Here is a 16,732-nt window from a genome sequence, read left to right on the forward strand (position 1 = left end):
GAAGGGTGTGTGGGAGGGGAGGGGGGTCCAGGTTGTGAGGCAGGGGTGGGGGAGATGGGGATGAGGGAGGAGAGGTTGACTCCCCGGGTCTGTGTCCGGGGTGGCTGGCGAGAGTGGTGGGGAATGGGGCAGTCGGTGTGGCTGCTGCTGGACAGCCAACGCCGAGTGCCGCGGTGAGCCCGGCGGAGGATTCCCAGGCTGGAGCAGAGGGAGGTTGTGGGAGGGTCAAGTGGGGATAGAAGACGAGAGGGACGGAGAGAGAGGAGGAGAGAGCGGGAGAGATGGAGAGGGGGGAGGGTTTGGGGGGAGAGAGGAGGGGGGCGGGAGGGAGGGGGTGAGGGGGCTCGGGTCAAAGCGGCAGCCATAGTGCGCACGCGGGGACCGGGAGCGAGCGGTCAGGTGGATGGCATTATCCCGCAGATTGGGGCATCGAACCCAACAGGACCATAGTGGGCTCTGATGTGAGCCCTGGGGGGGGGGGGGGGGGCAGAGGGTTTTTTTTTTTTTTTTTGTTTTTGTTTTTTTTGTGCGCGCGCACTCACCTGAAAACTAATCTATGACGTCGCAGTTCCCCCGCTCCCTCCCCTCCCCTCCCTCCCCTCCCTAGCTGCACTCGCTCCGGCGTCGAGTTTAAGTACCTGGGTCAGTAGGCCCAGGCTCCTCCCCGCGCTCTCCTGCTGCCGCTCCCCGACTCTAGTCAATTCACTTTACAGTATATTCTGTGAAGTGCTATTAGGCTTCAAAGTTGTGATAAGGTGCTATATCAAATGCAAGTATTATTATTATTTTCATTGACTAAATCCCAAACTGTGGATGGAATTCAACAAAGGATTTTTTTAATATATACACAAAATTATATAAAACATCTAGGAAATGATGGTTGTAATTTCTAACCAACAAAAAAGGATTGATCTGTATTCCTAAGGGGTGGTTGTAAATTATAACCAAAATGGATGGTAATATTGGACCTTTCTCCTAGTTGGAAAATTGCTCTGGATTATTGAATGTCCAAAATAAAATGATATGCTGTTTATTCCTCAGTGAAGCTCTTAGTCTTTGAACAATGCAACATCCACAGCTTCCAGATACTGCAATCTCTCCGGGCATCCTTTGAAGTCCTAAAAATCCATAAAAGAATGAACACGTGACTTGGATGAAAAATTCTGAAGTCTTGGGGTGGGGGGGAAACTTATCCAACCCATAAACAGCTTAGGTTTTCTACATTCCCATTCAAAAAATAATACATAATAAGAATCCTTGCATTTAATATAGCACCTTTCATACCAGGAGGATGCCTCAAACCTTTCATAGACTACAAGGTAATGCTTCAGTGCTGGGCATCGTACCTCAGGAAAGATCTATTGGCCCGAGAGATGGAGCAGTGCAGATTCACAAGAATGATCGCAGGCCTTAAAGGGTTAAACTATGAGGACATTGTGGATTTTTGTGGAGTCCTGTAGCTCAGTGTTTAGAGCACTCACTTTGCAAGTGAGAGACCTGAGTTCAATTCCAGGCAGAGGGCGAAACCTTGGGCAAGTTTCCTTACTCCACACAGAGCCTAATAATAATCCCTCCAAAACCAAAAACAATAATAAATTGGTCATTTTCAATCTACGACTGTTTGTGGGACATTGCTGTGCGCAATTGGCTGCCACGTTCGCCCACAAATAAACAGTCAATTCACTTTACAGTGTGTTCTGTGAAGCGCTTTGGGACGTCCTCCTGACGTGAAAAACGCTATATCAAATGTAAGGATTATTATTATTATTATTATTATTGTTGTATAAACCTGGTCTGTATTCCCTTGAGTTCAGAAGGTTGAGGGGTGATCTAATTGAGGTTTTTAAAATAATAAAGGAATGTGACAGGGTAGCTATAGAGAAACTATTTCCTCTGGTGGGGGAATCCACAACAAGGGGGAATAATTTTAAAATTAGAGCTAGGCCATTTAGGAGTGGGAGCAGGAAGCATTTTTTTCATGCAAAACATAGTGGAAATCTGGAACTCTCTCCCCCAAAAGGCTGTGGATGCTGAGATCCATTCACATCTTCAAGACTGAGGTGGATAGATATTTGTTAGGTCAGTATATCAAGGGATATGGGCAAGACCGCCTAATTGGAGTTGAGATATAGATTAGCCATGATCCTACAGAATGGCAGAACAGGCTCGAGGGGCTGAATGGCCTACTTCTGTTCCTATCTTGATATGACTGTGTATTTTGCAGCTGGAGATGATCTGCACAATTTATGCACAAGTGATTGAAAGGCAGGAGTAACATTTTTATGCTTTACAGAGGACTTAAAGTATTCTGATCTGGACTTTTGAAGAGCAAATGAATCTGCAACAAAAATAATAATAATTCTTGAATTTGATATAGCCCCTTATCACGTCATTGAGACGTCTAAAAGCACATCACAGAGGATATAGTGCAAAGTGAATTGACTGTATATTTTGTGGTCCAAGCACAGCAGCCAATTGTGCACAGCAGTGTCCTACAGCAGTCGTGAATTGAGTGATCACATTATTATTATTTATTTATTTTGAAGGGCTTATTACTCCTGGAAAGTGATAAGCCAATCAACTAATAACCAGGTTCCTACTTACTGCTAGGTAAACAGGAGTAAGGAAGCTTGCCTATGGTTTCATTCTGCCTGGGAATTGAGCTCAGGTCCTCTCGTTTGCGAGGTGAGTGCCCTGACCAATATACTACAGGACCCCACACAATCACCTTTTATGTAAATTGCAGAAACGCCAATCATCTAAGCAAATCGAGAATTCTGCTTTGTCAAAATAATAATCAAGATATTACATTTTACACACACCGACTGTCACTGAGATCAGCCTGGCTCAGTTAGTTAGCATTGGTGCCTATAAGTCTGAAAGTTGTGGCTTCAAAACCCATGTTGGGTCTTTGAGCTCTGTCTATATAAATTTGTACTCCAGTGCAGTACTAGAGGAGTTGCCGACCTAGGGAGAATATGTTAAACCAAAGCCCATTTACCTATTCAGGTGGAAGTTAAAAACTGATTTACAATATATTATAATATAGTATTTGATATGTCACCTCATCACCACCTTGAGACGTCTCAAAGCACCTCTCAGAATTTTACTGTAAAGTACGGTGACTGTGTATTTGTTGGCAAACACAACAGACAATTTGCATACAACAATATCCAGCAAACAACTGTGATGTGAGAGACCAATTTATTTGGGGGTTTGTTTGCGAGGACACTGGGAGAAACCCCCTTCTCTTTTCGAATAGTGACGTGGGATTTTTATCTTACACCTGAACGACATAAGTTTGACATCTCATTCAAAGGACGGCAGCTCCAGTAATACAGCACTTACACTTGTGTGTACAAGTTCCAACGTGGAACTTCGACCCACAAATTTCTGACTCCGAGCCAGGAATTCTACCAACTGAGCCAGGCTGACACCAGACTGCAGGATAAAAAAAAAATCTCTGAAGGCTTCATTTCTTATGTAGCTGGCAAAGCAAAGCACAGCAAAAGCACAGCACAGCAGTCATTTTCATCCTGCCAGAAAGAGCTTTTGCAGATTTTTTTTAAAAAAAATGATCCAAGACTGACTGTGCTCTCACCATTAGAGTCAAACTACCATTACTGCTGGCTGTGACAGAAGGTTGCTGTTTGTTCTTTCTTAAATTAAAACCTGACGATTTGGGCAAATAAGTCCTCGTTCATTTGACATTTACCTTTGGGAACTCGGCAGTGTAGACATTACAAATACCTCGGGAGGCCATTGGACTCCCTAACCTGAACCATTCCGTGGGGAATAGTCCTGATTCTGTCAGGCAATGAGAGTGAGTGCATGCCTGAGCTCAGCTCCTCTTGAGATAATGGGCTAACAGATGAGAAAGATGAACAGCAGCTTTGCTGCAGATACAGAAGCAGAGTCTATGTAAAATGGCAACTTACAAAGTATAACAACAACCACTTGCTATTTATATAGCGCCCCTCACATGGGGTAGCATCCCAGAGTTCTTGACAGTGGCAGAGCACGATGCCAAGCTGGGGGGAAGTGACCAGAAGCATGGTCGAAGTGGAAGGTCTTCAGGCGGAAGGAGGGGGCAAGGCAGATGGATAGAGGAAGAGGTTCGGGGCATTGTGGCTGATAGAGTGGCCAAAAATGGTGGAACGGAGGGTACAGGGGAAAAGCAGGAAGCCGGAGTCAGTCGAGCAGAGGCAGCGGGTAATGGGTTGGGGAGTAAGTAGGTCGGAGAGGTAGGGAAACTACATACTAGAAATGATTTACTATAAAGCTTTGATTTACAGAGTACTTACACAATGTTTTCGTTTAGAAAGTTTAGAAAGTTTAACACAGTACCCTTTAAATAAACTTTGGATTGCTTCATCAGATCCACTTGTCATTACTATGATGCAAACTTGAAGCAGGAATACCATGAAGCTTATGGGAGGGAGTAAAGGAATGGGTAGAGACTTATGTGGAGTATAAACGCTAGTTCAGACTGGTTAGGCCGAGTGGCCAGTTTACAATGATAATAATAATCCTTGCATTTGATATAGTGTCTTATCTTTGTGATGTCTCAAAGCGCTTCACAGAATATACTCTAAAGTGAAGTGACTGTATATTTTGTGGGTGAAATTTTGTACTTTGATGCTGTACATTCACGTGTCCGGCTGGCTCACTCTCGCCTCTGAGTCAGAAGATTGTAGGATCAAATCCTACGTCAGGATCTGAACTCACAGTCTGACAGTGCAATCAGGAAGCATTTCACCCAAAGAGTAGTGGAAATCTGGAACTCTCTCCCCAAAAAGGCTGTGGATCCTGGATCCATTCAAATGTTCAAGACTGAGGTGAGCAGATTTTTATTAGGTAAGGGGATCAAGGAATATAGGGCAAACACAGATAAAATTGGAGTTGAGTAGTACCCAGGGAACATTCCACCACTGCTTCCCCTAATCCCACTTCCTCGCCTTTTCTCTCCATATCCATATTGGATTTCTTCAGCAAACAGAAAAATCAGAAAATGATTTATTTTAAGAAAAAAATGAGAATTGTACTTAAAAAAACGACTGTGAGTAAGCAGCTGTGGTCAAATATAAAGCTATGTACATTATCCATTGCAAGCACAGCAGAAAGAGCTATCACCATCCTACAGAGCAAAAGGATCTGCAAACACTGAAAAAACCCAAGGTCATCAGGATCAGGGTTTTCCAGTCAATAGCAGAGCCAAATGCTCAGCTATCAAAGAGCAAACATATCTTAACCTTTCCATTCATTATGACAGAAAAGATGCCATCTTCCACAGTAACACATCTAAACACCAAAAACCACATACATACTTTTCAGTCCTTTAATATTCTCCTGAGATTGTGATTTGTCATGTTTGAAAACACAAACAATAATTGATCCTCAAAAAAATCTGCGCAGTCATTATATCAATACAATAAATCCAATTCATTTCCAATGCAAAATCCCTTACGGCTTTTGCACAATTGCTCCTCGGAAATTTAGAAATAAAAATAATAGAATTACTTTTAATTTGTACTCCGGTAAACTAAGCAATTGAACAGAGCAAACAAAAACCTCTTTACATTTTTCTTGTTCCTGTAGGACAACAAGGTCTGTAGTGAATGTTTAATATGGTCCATTAATATTTAATTGATTACTTTTCATACGATCATACAAGATTACTATGGTCCTTAAAAGCCTTAAATGACCTTCAGCCAGTTAAACAAGAGACAATTTGTAAGATATGGATAAAAGTTTCATGCAAGTTTTGAACAGAAGTCTGAATGCTAATACTGTTTCATTTTGTTTCTCCACAGGTCATAGATTCGCTGGTTAATTTGCTAGTTTGGGGAAAAGCGAATTCTACAAATAAATTGATATTTGGCATCAATAGTTCACATCTACGGGGGGAAATAATAATAATCCTTACATCTAGTACAGCGCCTTTCACATCAGGATGTCTCAAAGCACTTGATCCTTAATACTATAAAATGGAGTGTCTGTTTTGTGGGCCAACGCCAGGGTTCTAAGACCTGATCACTATCCTTCATCCCTCTACTGGAAATTACTGGATGCTGTGCCAGCACAGGATCAGAACTGGATGGCAAGGAGTTCCTGTTACCTGCTTCCATGTATTGAGGATTCAAACTTGCGCTTGTTGGATGCTAAATGACCAATTAGTGACTGTCCTTCCTTTTTGACCATGCTTACAGTCACCTCCCCCTCTCGGCACAGAGTCAGGCTCCGGCACTGTAAAGCGCTGAGACGCTACCCTGCCTGGAGGGCGTTACATAAGTGCAAGTTATTGTTGTGCTTGGAGGGGTAAGAAGAAATGTAAGCAGGGTGGGTCTTCTTTGCACTGAGCTGGCTTCAAGGAATGTTTGGCAATGAAATGTCAGAGCCATGTCAATCCTCTGTGGCGGTCTCTTGTCTGTTTCCTGAGCCAGGTGGGACCACAGTTCTCCAGGGCACTACTGCTCACACACCAGCCAGCTTGGCTCAGCAGTAGGCACACCGGTCACTGGGGCATGGATTCCTCCCATTCAGTTCCTGGTATGATCAGGCCAATGCCAGGATTCCATTCCAGTCGCAGGGAAATTTCTACAGGTACGTACATTTTATCTGACATTGTTCTTCTCTCAGCTTGGGCGTTGACGGGAGAAACATTTTAATAGGAATGAAATTTGAGCCCATGTGATCCGTAGCACAGTGATTAGCATGATCGACTCGTGAGCGAGACGACCTGGGTTCGATTCCTGACCAGGGCAAAACTTTAGTCAAGTTTCCTCAATCCAATTCCTCGGTTTGCCTAGCAGTAAGTAGGGAACTGGTTGTCAGTCAATTGGTAGATGGCTTTCCAGGAGTAATAATCCCTCCCCAAAAAATAAACGATTATTTGTGGAATACTGCTGTGTGCAATTGACTGCTGTATTTCGCCCACAAAATACAGTCAATCCACTTTACAATATATTCTGTGAAGTGCTTTGAGACATCTCAATAATGTGTTATGGTGTTATATCAAATGCGAGGATTATTATTATTATTAGCATTCTTGGTTTCCATGGTGGCACTGTTGCCATTCTCAATTAACTACAATCCCTAACCACCCATCCCCAAGCCCATCAGCAGGTTAACAGACAAATCTTTCCTGCACATGAACCACACGATAAAATGTCATCAGGACACAAAACAATTCTCACCTTGTTTGCCAAGGTCTACATCATCATTACACAAAGCAACTTTCACCCAATTACAGTTATTGCAGACGCTGCTCATATCTGTCAAGAGTACAAGCCCATAGACGACTCATCTTCTTATTGAATGGCCAATAAGTCAAGATGCTTTTCTGGCTCGAGTGAGTTATTTGCCAGTGAGGACAAGCAACATATTGCATCTATTTAGCACCTTTCACATCAAGAGGACGTCCCAAGGCGCTGAACCATCAAGGTTTTGGACCAGAGCTGGAGGTTAGGATCAGGAGGGGTGGAGGGCAGGGAGGGTAGGCGTGGGAGGGTGACCGAAGACGCGGTCGAAGAGGTAGGTCTTGAGAAGGGCCTTGAAGGAGGCAAGGGAAGGGGCGAGGCAAAGGGACTGTGGGATGGAGTTCCAAACAGTGGGGGCAGAGAGACTGAAGATCCAACCGCCGATGGTGGGGCAGACAGAGTGGTGGGACATGGAGCAGGGCTGAACCCGCTGAGCGGAGGGAGCAGACAGGTCGGTATGGAGTTAGCAGGTCACAGAGGTAGGGAGAGTTATAAAGTCTGATCGATTGTCCATTGGCAGAAATCATGAGTTCATTTTGACCACAATCGCTGTCCACAATAGAAAATCATTAACGTGCATTAATCCCCGATCCCAACCCTATAAAACAATAAACCCCATTATAACCTAACCCTAGGTAGTAAGACAATCCATTGGATTTACAGTACATTTAGAAATGTACAAAGTTTACCAATGCCTTGCAGGTTGGTACTACATTTACAGGTATAATCTGGCAATGTAACTTGAGAATGCTGATGATCTCTTGATAGAAATGCACAGAAGAGTCACAGGTATAGAAGCAGGACCTTTTTCTTACCTGCAGTAATGTCATCATCCGTGAGGTCTGCCTCTTCCTCCTGGACTTTGGCATCTGCCCCTTGTAAATCAGGACTTGCACTACCAGCTTGAATGGATTCGGTCGTCACTCCGGCTGAAAAGCAACCCATCAGACAGGTTAGAATGGCAAACTTTACATCAATTTGACCTTCACTAAGCACTAATACACTGAACTTTTCTGGCAAATGGACCACAATATTTTTTATTCTGGTTCTTCAGATTCCCATGTTCCTCTACAGTGAGGAAGTTTGATTCACGATCTCCCAAGGTAAGAACGTGGTATGTGAGAGGGCTAGATGCATGATTAATGAATGCACATTTTAGAATAATGGTGGTTAAGTATTGCATTAGACAGAGAGACTCTTCTCGGTACTATGTTCAGATGTGGCCTCGCTTTCCAATCTATAGCCTTTTAGACCAATATAGCAATACATAATATCGCACACAAAATACGCAGTCAATTCACTTTATAGTATATTCTGTGAAGTACTTTGAGACGTCACGAAGACGTGAAAAGGCACTATATCAAATGCAAGGATTATTATTATTACATAGAAACATGGGAACAGGAATAGGTCATTCAGCTCTGTGAGCCTGTTCTGCCATTCTATCTGATCATGGCTGATCTCTACCTCAACTCCAATTACCCGCCTTTGCCCCATATCCCTTGATACCCTTATCTGACAAAAATCTATCCACGTCAGTCATGAAAATTGAATGGATCTCAGCATCTCCAGCCTTTTGGGGGAGAGAGTTTCAAATTTACACTACCTTTTGCATATATCAAATGCAAGGATTATTATTATTATTATTGTTATTATCTACTCCCAAAGGAGGCATTCCCACAGGATTTCTAACAGGACTGTTTTGTGAAGGAATCCTTTCAGAATCCTGTACTTTAGATCCCTGTAATAATTTCGGTTTAATAATGTACAACAACTTACACTCATAACTTTTGCCCATAAAATACACAGTCACACCACTTTCCAGTATAGCTCACAAAGCGCTTTGAGATGTCTCGACAAAATGATAAGGATCTCTATCAAATGCAATAATAATAAACATTCTGAATATGGAATGACCATGTCAAAGCACTTCACAGGGACAGTGGGCATCACAGAGTGGGGAGAAAAGGATGGGAGGAGTTTGAGAGTCTCAACAACGTGATAAGGTGCAATATCAAATGCAAGGGTTATTATTATTGACTAAAGGCACGGTTTAACAGATTTCTCGGGGCAATAAACCCTTCAAAAATATTTTTTTAAATAAAATAATAATAACTTAGTCACCCAACCACGATTATTTGTGGGACACTGCTGTGCGCAATTAACTGCCGCGTTTTGCCCACAAAACACAGTCACTACACTTTGCAGTATATTCTGGGAAGCACTTTGAGACGTCTTGACGGCGTGATAGGGCGCTATGTCAAATGCAAGGATGATTAGTATTACATTTTCAGGAGGGTTTTGAATGCAGGGGTACAAAGGCGAAAGGGATGGTGATTTGAGGAGAGAATGTCATAAAACAGGGGCATAGCGCTTTGGGACGTCCTCCCGACGTGAAAAGCACTACATCAAATGTAAGGATTATTATAGTGGCTGAAGGCAGGCCCGCTGATGGTGGAACATTGGGTATGAGGAATTGGGTGAGATGAAGAACACACCAGACAGACTACTACGTAGGACATTATTTAATTTCTTCCTCTTTTAACAAAGATTTTAAAAACACTGTGGAGGACTTGGGATTTTGTTTTTAAATCAGCATCAAGATTACAAAACATACTTTGCTAAAAAAGTATCAGCAGTCAACGATTTGAGGGGGAAAAAGGTCTGAAAAAGGACACCTGCCCCAGTTGGGGTTCTTTCTATTGATCTGTCAATTTTATCACAATCTGCCATTTCAAGTGATTTTGCAATCACAAGAGAACGACTGGAGGTAGTTCATGAAGAATGGGAGAGAACAGTCATCGAAAGCTCCCGCTTTGGAAAAATGCCTCCCAATTAAGAGCACGACTGTAATCAATGTGACCAAACATACTGAACTGTTTTTCGAGTAAATAGCTGGGTGTCAGTGTGGCTAACGCCAGAAAGAAGCTGCTCTTATTCAAACCAACTCATACAATACTACTACTACCACTAATAATATTTGCATTTGATATAGCGCCTTATCATATCATTGAGACTTATCAAAGCGCTTCACAGAATATACTGTAAAGTCAATTGACTGTATATATTGTGGGGAAACGCAGCAGCCAATTGCACACAGCAGTGTCCTACAAACATTTTTTTAAGGGATTATTACCCTTGGAAGCAATCCGCTAATCAACTAACAACCGAGTTCCTCCTTATTGCTATGTAAACAGAGGCATGTTTGAGGAAACTTGCCTAAGGTTTCGCTCTGCCCGCGAATTCAACTCAGCCCCTCTCGTTGCAAGGCAAGTGCTCTAATCACGCCACTACATGTCTCTGTAATTTGCACAACTTTGCACAAAATTCAAATTTTATTGTACGCCAATTCTAAGCACTCCAAGTACTTGTACTCTAATTCAGAATATTAGTTGTTACACTCCCCTCCCCCACCCCACTGGCCACCAGGAATGTTTGTGGCCATGATGCTAAAACGAACTGATAATCAGATAAATGCATCTTATCTGAATTCTCTCCATTATCTCACGACTCAAGCATGTAATAAATTCTCGGAATTATATTGAGTGCCAATACGTAGGATGTAGAATCTCGCCTTATAGGGAGGTCAATCCGCTCAAATCTCTTCGTAGCCGATCAATAAATTCCTGAATTTTGGAATTTATTGGTGCATTTTACAAAGGACAAAAATGACATGTTGCCCATCTATCTCCTTCTGGTTTGGTTTTCATGCAAGACCCTACTAGATCATTTTTATCTCTCTTCTGCCTCAGTGCTTTCCCAGTAATACTACTCTTCACCCAAATCAACAGGAATCTGTTTGGAATGTTTCACCCTGGTCTTAAGTTTAAATGTCAGCCTGGCTCAGTGAGGAGCAGTCTCTCATCTGAGTCAGAAGGTTGCCGATTCAAGCCCCACTTTGGGACTTGGAATTCACAGTCTAGGCTGATACTCCAATAGGCTGCATGGGCAGTGTGGAGACCTGTAGCGTATTGGTTAGAGCACTCAAGCAAAAGGACCCGGATTCAATTCCTAGGCAGTGAAACCTTGGGCAAATTGTGTTACTCCACAAGCCTCTAGTAAATAGGAAACTGTGGTAAGTTGATTGGCAGATTGCTTTCTGGGTGTAGTAATCCCTTCAAAATAAATAAATAATTTGGTCACTCAATCCACGACTTTCTTCAGCTCAACGTGCGAAAAACCGAGGCCCTCCTGATTGGTTCGCGTCAGCGCCTCCGCACCTCAGGCGCCGACACCATCAGCATCCAAGGCTGCACTCTCCACCTCTCAAAGCCAGTCAGGAACCTCGGGGTTCTGTTCGACCCTGAGCTGTCCTTTCTCCCTCACATCCGCACCACAACTGGCACCACCTTCCATCACCTCCGGAACATCGCCAGACTACCCCATTACCTCACCCCTCACGCTGCTGAAACTCTGGTCCACGCCTTTGTCACCTCAAGGCTGGACTATGGGAACTCTCTCCTCGCCGGCCTTCCCGCCACCTCCCTCCACAAGCTGCAGGTCATTCAGAACTCTGCAGCTCGTGTACTGTCCCGCACCAGGCTTCGGGACCACATCACTCCCACCCTCGCTCACCTCCACTGGCTCCCCATCCCCAGAGGATTGATTTCAAGATCCTCATCCTCACCTACAAGGCCATTCACGGCCTTGCTCCCTCCTCCCTCTCCAACCTACTATCCCCCTACCTACCTGCCCGTACCCTCCGTTCCTCCGGCTCCGGTCTGCTCCACGTCCCCCGCCCCAATCGCCCTACCATTGGTGGTCAGGCCTTCAGCCTCTCAGCCCCAGGCTCCGGAACTCTATCCCCCAGTGCCTTCGCCTTGCTTCCTCCCTCTCCTCCTTCAAGGCCGGTCTCAAAACCTTTCTCTCTGACCGAGCCTTCAGCTCCCCTCTCGACTCTCTTCCCCCTTCTCGCTCCCTCCCATCCCTCCCCTCACCCTGACCATTTCCCCCCTCCTCGCTCCCCTCCCCTCACCCTGACCATTTCCCCCCTGCTCGGGTCATGACCCAACTGTGCAGCGCCTTGGGACGTCCTCCTGACGTGAAAGGCGCTTTATAAATGGAATCTTGTTGTTGTTGTTGTTTGTGGCACATTGCTGTGCACAACTTGCTGCCACGTTTCGCCCACAAAATACAGTCAATATAATTTACAGTATATTCTGTGAGCCCTTTGACTTGTTTAAAAATAGCTTCATGCTGTATTGGTTGGTATTCTGGAAGGATGCGATTGAATGGGCCAAAGGGCAATCATCATCCAACCAGTCTTGCGATCTTGGTTTTGGGATATTGGTCTAAAAGGCTATAGATTGGAAAGGGAAGCCACATCTGAACATAGTAGCAGAAGAGTCTCCCTGTCTAATGCAATACCTAACCACCATTAACCTAAAATGTGCGTTCATTGATTGTGCATCTAGTCCTCTCACATACCATGTTCTTACCTTGGAAGAATGTGAATCAGAGCTGACATCGCAGTGCTTCACTGCAGAGTAACACAAGAATGTGCTGAACCAGATAAAAACACTGTGATCTATTTTATCGAAGAATTAAAAAGAAGTATTAAAAAACTTACACAACTCATTATGATAATAATACTAATCCTTGCATTTGACGCAGCGCCTTAGCACACTGTTAGATGTCTCAAAGCCCTTCATAAAATATATTGTGAAGTAAATTGACTGTATATTTTGTGGGCAAAATGCAGCAGGAAATGATGCACAACAGTGTCCCACAAACAGTCATGGATTGCATGACCAATTTTTTTTGAGGGATTATTACCCTTGGAAAATGATCCACAAATCAATTAAGAACCAGGTTCCTAATTACTGCTAGATAAACAGAGGCATGTGGAGTAAGAAAACTTGTTTTGCCCCTCATATCTCAGAGCCCTAACTGAATTCTTGAATTGCATTTTGAATATTAAGATGCCCTTACTATAATGGTAATAATAATAATCCTTGCATTTGATGTAGCGCTTTTCACGCCTTTGAGATGTCTCAAAGCGCTTCACAGAATATACTGTAAAGTGAATTGACTATATATTTGTGGGCGAATTGCAGCAGTCACAAACAGCCGTGGATTGAAGTGACCAATTTATTATTGTTTTTTTTCTTGAGGGATTATTGTCAGGCGTGTGTAGTAAGGAGGAAACTTGCCCTAGGTTTCGCCCTGCCGGGAATTGAACCTAGGTCTCTCGCTTGCGAGGCAAGCGCTCTAAAGACTGAGCTTACAGGACTGTGCTTGTGTTTCTCGATGGGTTTCATTAACAATTTGCACTTATTATAAATCACCTTTCACATAGGGAGAGGGAAGGGGCAGAGTGGCTAATTGCTCACCCACTGATGGTGTGGCGGAGCTGGTGGGGTAAATGAAGCAGGCCGCAGTTGGAGGATCGAAAGGAGATCACTGAGGTTGGAGGGGCAAAGCCATGGAAGTATTTAAAGGTGAGGATGAGGATCTAAAGTTGATCTGTTGTGGGATAGGGAGCCAATGGAGCCAAGCAAGGCTGGGGGTCAAGGGCTTGGAGCCTGGTGTGGGAGAGTATGTGGGTTGTGGAGTTCTGGTCAGGTGTGGAATTGTGGGGCTGAGGCAATGCCAAGTAGAGCGTTGAAGAACTGATGTCCAGAGATGACAAAGGCTTAGATGAAGGTTCGACCTGCGTGGGGTGGGGTGAAGCATTGGCATTGACAAAGGCAGGTGGTGGTGTGGAGATGGTGATAAGGAATCTTGGTCAGTGCCTGGGTGAAAGAAAAGGAGCCACTGTGTGTACGAGTGAATGAGTGAGCGGAGAGGTCAATTTTGTTAGCACCAGAGGTGAGAAAACTGTGTTGGGAGTGGAGCAGAACTGCCTCAGTTTTAAGCTCAAGTGAGTTCAAGAATAGCTCCATCACAAGGGAGGGGAGGAGAGAGAGCAGGAAACCCTGGAAAGCCAAACTGAAAGTAGAAATTACTGAGGGGTCATGCTCAAAACGTCAATCTATTGTCTTCCTGCAGATGCTGAATGGCCTACTGTGCATTCCCAGCAATTTCTGCCTCGATTTAAAAACACACAGGTGCTATCCATTGAGCATCCGCACAGGTTACTTACAGAGAGCACATTAACATCTACTCATTGCTGAAGTTGCATTAAGAGTAGATAGTAGATGACTTCGGAATTGAAGTCCTTCAAATAAATATGATTTTAAGGCTCTTTCGACTCCTGTGAGAATCGCCCACAAAATATAGCCAATTCACTTTACAGTATATTCTGTGAAACGCTTTGAGATGTCACGAAGAAGCGATAAAGCACTATATCAAATGAAAGGATTATTTTATTATTATTATTACAGATTTAATAATAATAATTTTAAACAGTGCAGTGAGATTTTGTTCCCCTCTCCCACAGAATGTGTGGTTCAATTGTTAAGTAAGTTGAGCCCACGAACGTAGATCAGTTCTGCCCTAAATTCCGAGTGTGCTGATAGACAGACTGCCTGCCTCACATTAATTCACTTCACACCATTTCAATCGATCAGTGGCAGGCTCCCCAGCCACTTTCGACAGTGCCTGTCTGGCTGCCTGCGTGCATGCACAGGAGCTCACTAACCCAGACAAATCAGTGTTGGGGAGCGTGCACAGATTGAGAGTTCACAGTAGTCAAGGCCTTGGAGGTGGAGCCTGATGGGAATGCATGTCTAGGCCATTCAGATTGGTCAACTGTGCACTTCACGTGAAACAGCCCTTTTTTCTCATCGTTAAGAGACTACAGCAGGCGATTACGCGCCACACGTTTCAGGGATAACAAACGCAGAACCTTCAACGCATGGCAAACTCGAGTTTTTTTAACCCTCCGAAAGTTGGCTCCTTAAACGCTTTTCAATCGCACCTGGAGCTAACCGGTCCGATCAATGAATTAATCACAAAGCACCAAGCACGATCAAAGTTAGTGGCTCTTGCACACCTTCACCATGTGGTTAGAAGCAGTGCTTTAATATCTTGGAAAATGGTTTGCTCGCGACAGAAATTCAGCTTTCATTATTAATAGTTATAGAGGGGGAGAATCTGAAATATAGTATTCTCACATATTAAATCCTGACAATAATCAGGTGTGCATCACCCCAACCTGCCTAAATGTAGATCACTTGTAGACTTTCACTTACAAATACAGTTACTACACTTTACAGACAGTCTACTGATGTGAAAGACATGATACCAAATGTAAGCATTATTATTATCAGAGCAGGGTTCCTGCAACCTGCTTACCAACTTCAGTATAGAGGGATCCTTTGGAAACCCTGTTGAGGACACCATGCTCTTAACCCCATTTAAGATCAAATCTCTTGGCTGCTCATAGGCTGTAATAATAATCCTTGCATTTGATACAGTGCCTTATATGGATATCGTTAAGACGTCTAAAAGCGCTTCGCAGAAAATATTATATTATACTGTGTATTTGTCTGCGAAACATGGAAGCCAATTGTGCAGAGCAGTGTCCCCCAAACAGTCGTGGATTGAATAACCACATTTTTTGGGAGGGAGGAAGGGATTATTACTACTGGAAACCGACCCACAAATTATCTATCAACCGGGTTCCTAGTTACTGCTTAAGGAAACAGAGACATGTGGAGTAAGGAAACTTGCCTAATGTTTCATCGCCTGGGATTCGAACCTGGGTCCTCTTGCTTGCGAGACAAGCACGCTAACCACTACGCTACAAGACTTCATGCTACAGGATCTGCTAGATACAGAAGAGCAATGGGATCTGCAGAGAGAAAGCCAGAACTCGAGCATCGGTTTTGACTGACCTTTGACTCAAGCTTCCCCTCGGGATAGCCAACAAATCCATGCGTGTGTTTGATGTTGCCAAATGTCATGCCCGGCCTCAATGTAATTTGAATACACTACTCTATCGTCTTACATCTAATAGCACATTAGTAATACATGAACAAATGCCCCACCAAAACAAGATTTCTGCCTTACGTGTACTGTTCAACCCTGTTCACTGTCAGTACAATCGATCAATTTGTTGGAAAGAATTTTCTCTGAAAAATGATGCAGCTTCTCAACAAGACCAATTTACAGTTATAGAGCGCCTTTTTTTTAGATCAGCCGGTGGGTGTCTGACACATTCGGAAACCCATCAACATGCTTAAGACCAAACTAAACTGAGAATTCCACGCACCTTACCTACACATAGCAGCTTTCAAGTTGGGAGGATGACTCGTAACAACTTATTATTAGTTATCAATTTGGACTCCATAACAATATTCTTTTTATTTCCACTTAGTCTTGTTCAGCAAGTAAAATGCTTCGAGACATTTCTTTTATGTAAAACTTAAATTATTATTGTTGTATTATTGAAAATCTTTGCTCTCACTCACTGGAGCCACAGTAAGAGGCCTCAATTGCTGCGGGTTTCCATGATCTTTGTAACCCTCGTAAGCCTGGAGATCAATTTTGTATCACCAGGGCCAGATTCGTGACATACCTGTCACAGT

The 16,732-nt window shown here is 43.6% G+C and overlaps 1 protein-coding gene across 1 annotated transcript in view; it reads right to left on the bottom strand.

Moving 5' to 3' along the window:
- Window positions 1-16,732, bottom strand: part of LOC121848047 (WD repeat-containing protein 7-like) — a 244,397-nt gene that overhangs the window by 181,888 nt on the left and 45,777 nt on the right. The window contains exon 4 of the mRNA XM_042331965.1: window positions 8,075-8,188. Within this exon, the coding sequence (XP_042187899.1) occupies window positions 8,075-8,188 (114 nt within the window). The remainder of the gene's footprint in view (window positions 1-8,074; window positions 8,189-16,732) is intronic.

This window comes from Callorhinchus milii, unplaced genomic scaffold (genome assembly GCF_018977255.1).
Source record: "Callorhinchus milii isolate IMCB2004 unplaced genomic scaffold, IMCB_Cmil_1.0 Scaffold1, whole genome shotgun sequence".
NCBI lineage: Eukaryota > Metazoa > Chordata > Chondrichthyes > Chimaeriformes > Callorhinchidae > Callorhinchus > Callorhinchus milii.